The sequence below is a fragment of the Heterodontus francisci genome, chromosome 37 (genome assembly GCF_036365525.1).
Source record: "Heterodontus francisci isolate sHetFra1 chromosome 37, sHetFra1.hap1, whole genome shotgun sequence".
NCBI lineage: Eukaryota > Metazoa > Chordata > Chondrichthyes > Heterodontiformes > Heterodontidae > Heterodontus > Heterodontus francisci.
This window is the reverse complement of record NC_090407.1, coordinates 16,131,438-16,137,437: the sequence shown is the minus strand read 5'-3', so window position 1 is coordinate 16,137,437 and position 6,000 is coordinate 16,131,438. Positions and strand designations below refer to the sequence as shown.

The 6,000-nt window shown below is 38.6% G+C and overlaps 1 protein-coding gene across 1 annotated transcript in view; it reads right to left on the bottom strand.

Moving 5' to 3' along the window:
* Window positions 1–636: 636 nt before the first annotated feature.
* skia (v-ski avian sarcoma viral oncogene homolog a) overlaps window positions 637–6,000 on the bottom strand; it is a 221,509-nt gene continuing 216,145 nt past the window's right edge. The window contains exon 7 of the mRNA XM_068017162.1: window positions 637–5,212. Within this exon, the coding sequence (XP_067873263.1) occupies window positions 5,024–5,212 (189 nt within the window). The 3' untranslated portion in view covers window positions 637–5,023. The remainder of the gene's footprint in view (window positions 5,213–6,000) is intronic.

The window sequence follows — 6,000 nt, the reverse complement described above, 5'->3', positions numbered from 1 at the left end:
AAGTGTATGTAAATTATTTTATATTTTATTTTTATTCAGACACAGCACTGAAACAGGCCCTTCGGCCCACCGAGTCTGTGCCGACCAACAACCACCCATTTATACTAACCCTGCACTAATCCCATATTCCCTACCACCTACCTGCACTAGGGGCAATTTACAACGGCCAATTTACCTAACAATCTGCAAGTCTTTGGCTGTGGGAGGAAACTGGAGCACCCGGCGAAAACCCACGCGGTCACAGGGAGAACTTGCAAACTCCGCACAGACAATACCCAGAATTGAACCCGGGTCCCTGGAGCCGTGAGGCTGCGGTGCTAACCACTGCACCACTGAATGTATCTCTAAATTTATTAATTTTAATCATTTGCATATTTAAATTGTGGTCCTGTCATCCAATAGTGCGGCAGGGGTGGGGGGGGGTGGGTACTGCTGCGGAGCCTTGCCGCCTCCGGGAGGATTGGGCCAGGCCCCCCTGGTGTCAAGGTCCCTGGCGGGCCTCATTTGGAGCCATCTTCAGGCCCCCCCATGCCATGGATCACATCGAGCGCTTGGTAAAATCCAGCGCACTTTGGGGGAGAGCATCATTTTAACACTTGGACCTCATCAGAAAGATGAAAAACCATAATTTGGGCAAACATTTTTTTTATTTATGGTAATGCCATCTATACACTGTACATTCAGTCACTGTGTCCATTGCAAACTGTGGTTTTGCATTGCTATTTCATACATATCTCATCAAGTCCTTTATTTTACAATATTACTGGTGGAAAGGGCAGGGAGTGGAACGGTGAGAAGGGGAGAGGGGATAAAAGACAGTGCACAGCGCAGTAGATAAATAAGCCAAGCAAGTTTTTGTTTAGGCATTTATAAACAAGAAAGCATACATTTATTATTACATAAAAATAGTTCTAAAGAATGGAAATTAAGTTGCTTATTTTAGCAGCAGCTTATGTACGAAAAAAAATCAAATATAAATATGCTGAAATGCATAGGTAACACGACCTTGAGTCCTGCTGGCTGATGTGAAAGGAGAAAGCAGTAAAAAGGCCCAAATATAGTGTCATTTGAGATCACATAACAATTTTTCATGTTTTTTTTTCAAAATTATTCCAAGGAGAGTAAAAATCTGTTTTTTAAAAAAAAAACACAGCCTTTAAAGTGGGTGGGGGGGGGGGGAAACTTATAAAAGAGAGATTTCTCAAACACCAAAAAAAATGTCAAGGGTTGGCAGGGGTGGTGGGACAGGGGAGAGGAGGAACCCATTTCGAAGGGATTCCTAATGAGCAATTACTGACTGCAGTAATTCAGGCAATAACACAATCAATTAACAAGACGACTATGATGTATTAACGTTCGGAGGGAAAAAAATGTAGGTGAGCACAATATACACTTATAATACATGGCATAAAATGAAAACAAGTATTTACAGGTTTTTTTTTTGTACATTGGCTAGCTTGTAGTGAAGCAGTTTAAAATGATTACTGGGTTTTTATGCCAATAGGTCCCCTTAAATAGAAGGCTCATGGCCTTTATTCAAAGCATGAGTTTACATTTGATTTCCATTAAAAAAAATCCCTTGTTGCCATATGGAAATAACTGGCATCAGTTGACCAAACAATAGCCAATGGGAATACTAGAGTCAAAACAGAGACTGCACCATAAAATAATAGATTATTGTTTTACTGTGTGGTTAAGGATTAAAATACTGCTTTATGTGATCTGTATACTTTACTTAAAAAAAACACGACAACCCACACTTGCCACACACAAAAAGAACGAACCGGTATAAAAAAAATTACAAATAAAAAACTACATCAACATAAAATTGTGTAAAACACTATATTTTGCTGTTGTTGTTATCAACACTTCTTTCTCCTCTGCATGCAAAACTCTACAAGATTCAACTGAAACTATTTGAACAAAAAACTTTTTTTTCCATCAAGTAACTCTGGACATTATTGGTGCAAAAACCCAGATGTAGTTAGCTGCCCCTCAGGTATAAAGCATTATTGCTGAAGAATGTTTTCATTTAAAAAACTTTTTTTTCCTGACTTTTTTTGCTTTTTTCACAATTTATTTGAAACTCTAAAGTAATGTGAATCATCATGACTGACTGAACAATTAGCGGCTTACAAAAACACAGAACAAAAAGACATTTCTTCTGCTAGGAGAGTCAGTAATTACTAATGTACCGCTTCTCCTTTTTTGCATTACCGTATCAAACAAGAAAAAGTCAATAAAACAGACTGCATGAGACACCAGGAAAGGAGATATAATGACATATAAGGCTGAATTCTTTTTGCATATTATATAAACATAAAACCCCTTAAATATACAAGTTTTAATGCCCGTTAAAGAGTACTGTATGGTAGAAATATTATAACTCCATGCATATGAAAGATATTGAATCTTCTCATTAAGAAACAGATAAAGCAGAAATATTCCACATAATTGCATAAACATGATCTATGCTCCATTTGCATTGCACTCATAACGGGGGAATTGTGTGTTTTTGTGTATTAAAATTTTGTATTCACAAAAGTGAAGCTGGATCCCATTAAGTGGTGGGATTGTCACAATCCAGGGTTCATCCCATTTCCTCCAGATTTTCATTTTACTTTGTACACACCCCACAACTCTTGAGCTGCCCTGACAACTCTTCCGATTGATAGCTTTCATTTGTACCTAAATTCTAAAGACCCGCCTCTTAAATCTCACAGTAACAATGGCTATTATACTGGATTCATGCAGAATATCTTAAAAAATTTTAAATTTATTTTTATTCATTCCATGTGATAAATATTTTTTTAGCCTTATTAATGAAACACAGCAGCGGGTGTCTTTTAAGTATTAAGAGAGAAAAACATATGAATGTAGTTTATATCGTCAGAGCATTACACTAACATCAGATTACTAGATCTTATTGGGTCCTATGTGGGCTTTGGAGAAAATGCAGCAGATGCAGAACATATATTTGTAGTATGTTGTCATCATAGTTTCCACCATTTCCATGCCCCCACTGTTCATAACTGCTTCAGTTGCCACACAAATTCTCAGCAGGGCAAGCCAAGGTAGATAGCTCAGTACCACAGAACAGTAAGAAGCAGGTCTGGCTTCATGCTGTGGTTCCTGACTTTGGTTGGGTTACTCAGGATAGAGATGGTGTTCCACAAAAATCAGAGCGTGAGTCAACACTGTACTGCCCTGGTATGGCTGGTGACAGTGACACAATGTGTATGGATCACATTCCTGTTTTGTTGTTAAGATAATGCAGCATAGTTCTTAGTGGGGAGAGGGGGAAACGTTTATACTGGGGGAAAATACTTTTGAATATATAAACCGGGGGTGGGGGGGGGGGGACAAAAAAAGTGCAGCAAGCAGAAAAATCAAAGTTCTTCTTTCCTCTAAGATCGAATACCTCACATCTGTTTGGTAAGACATCTAGCTGCATAGATGTAGAACTGACACAGTTTATGCAACTGAGGCAAGGAATAGTAAAGGGTAAAAAAAACCAGAAGTTTCCCCTTGCACCACTGCCTCCCCCCAACAAAAACTGAATTAAAATATAACAAATTCTTCTTAGTAGTAAGAATAATTTATATAATGAATTCAACTTTGTTCTGAGCAGAAGTTGTATCTATGTGAACTTAGCCTTATTGTAGCTTGTTTGACAAAAGTGATGTTTACTCATATAAAGAAGCAAGTAGTTCTATCACTGATCTTTAAGGGAGCACCATGTATATATATATATATATATATATATATATTTCTTACTAGCAAGGTACCCAATTGATCTTGTACTTTGCAAATGTTAGTTCAGCGAACAGAATAAATCACTGAACAGTACAAAGCAAAAAAAACAAAATAACAATCAAAAAAACAGAACCGAAAAAAAATATACAATAATACCAGTGAACAAATGAGCACTGTAAATACTGTGAACAGAGAAAAGCAGCAGTTACAAGTAGCTGCTTTTATTAAATTTATTGGTTGCAAAAGCATGTATTTTGGAATGGTGTCCTAATTATAACTATTTATTTTGTTGTTGCATGTAAATTGTCCCAGTTTTCTTTGTGATATCCTCCGTCCATTTTCTTCTTTTAACTGAAGTGCACTGGAACTAGAATCGCATTCTGAATACATGCATGTATCACTTCTTGCAAACAAAAACAGAAACAAAAAAATTTCAAGTCTTTCCGTAGAATGCTCTGTCACTGTTAAGGCCAAGCAAGTTTTAACATCACCCGCCATATGAAAATAATCCAACTAAAAATGGGGGTGGGTTGGGAATGAAAATGCCTTTGAAAGTCTCCACAAGCCATTTTTCTTTTGCTTAAAGGAAGGGATTTGCAGTAAAGTTGTTTCATGGCTTCTGATTTGACTCATGGTGAAGTTCTCTAAATCAAGAAAAAAATAGAAAGTGTTGGGGAGCATCACCAGCCTACACAACAGACAGTCTTGGGGAAACTGCATGAGAAATATCAAGGGAGAAAGTAAAAGCTTTCATAACAACTGCACGCATTTCAAACTTGGTTTAAAATCAAGTCTTCTGTTTTCAAAACAGTTTTTTTTTTTGTTTCTCTCCTTCAATAGCTTATTACAAAAGTAGAATCTGAAGAGTTTTGTAAATTAACCAGAGAAAGCACTGTCGCTCCTCCCCAACCCTTTTTTGTTCCTCCTTCCTTTAATTTTTTTTTGGTGCTATGACAGTTGTCCAGGATCCTGTACACCATGTGATATGCTGTAGAGAAAAAAATTAATTTCAGAAAAAAAAAATCCTTGGTGCTGTCACTAACCGCAGTAAAGTGTCTCAGGAACGGCTTAGCATTTGAAATCTGGCAGGATGGCAGGCACACATTTTCGGTGGTGTGCTGTGTCACTTCAGGGTGGGTAGTTTCAGCGCATGTGTCTGAAGTAACATTCTTTCTCCGAAAACAATCCACTCTTGTATCCTCCGTGTGTATGTATGAATATGTACACATATAACCACACATAAACACACAGTTTTATGAATTTTCTTTTAAATTTCACTGTCTTTTGAAACCAATTTGCTGGTAGTGGAGTTGCTTGGTTTCAGCCAGAGTTGTTCCTGAAGCTCTTTCACCATTTTTTCCAAGTGTTCCCGTGCCTCTCGCTCCCGAAGGAGGTCTGCACGCAGCTGTTCCCGATCCGCCTCAGCATGTTGTAACTTGACCTGCAACTCTTCAATCTGAAAAATTCAAGTGAAGTCAAATAAAATACACCTTTCTGATTCTGCATAAATTGTACTCATTTTACTCAATGACACAAGGGGCTACTGTATCAATAAAAGGTGCATTGCAGGATGGAGGACTATTGTATAAGTGGAGGAACATTGACAGAGACAGAGGGGCTGAATTTTATGAGCATGCCACATCTCCCACAATATTTCACGTGGGGGCTTATTTAAATGGAGGGAGCGGAGCGGCCGCCCCGATAACATCTGGCTCCATTTTTAAAGGGCTTCAAGCCCTTCATGTAAATTTAATTGTTTAAAGGTCCCACTGCACAAATCTTTGAAATAAAATTTTAATCAAACTTTGCATCCCCTCTCCCACCAACCCCCCAATGAGTCCACAATAAATAAAATAACCTCTACACCTGGAAAACCAATTTTTCAAATAACAAACTTTAACCCCTCACCTTCAGAACATTTGACCCTCAACGCCTTCCCACCATCCCCACAATCAATTGGAGCGGTTTTCCCGCTCCTACACCCCTCCCAACCTGAAGATTTCACTGCTGCCCCCCTCCCCACCAGTGGCATGCTTCGGAATGTGATGTAAATTTATTTCCATTGATTCCATTGACTGCACTGAGGCCTCACCGCCACTGGTAAAAGGTGGCGGGTTATGGCGGGCCACTCCTGCAAGTATTTTACTGGCCCCCCCACCCCCCACGACCCCCAATGTCGAGGGGCTGGTAAAATACATCCCACAATATTGCTATTTATTTTATGGGATTGACTTTAGGAAATGA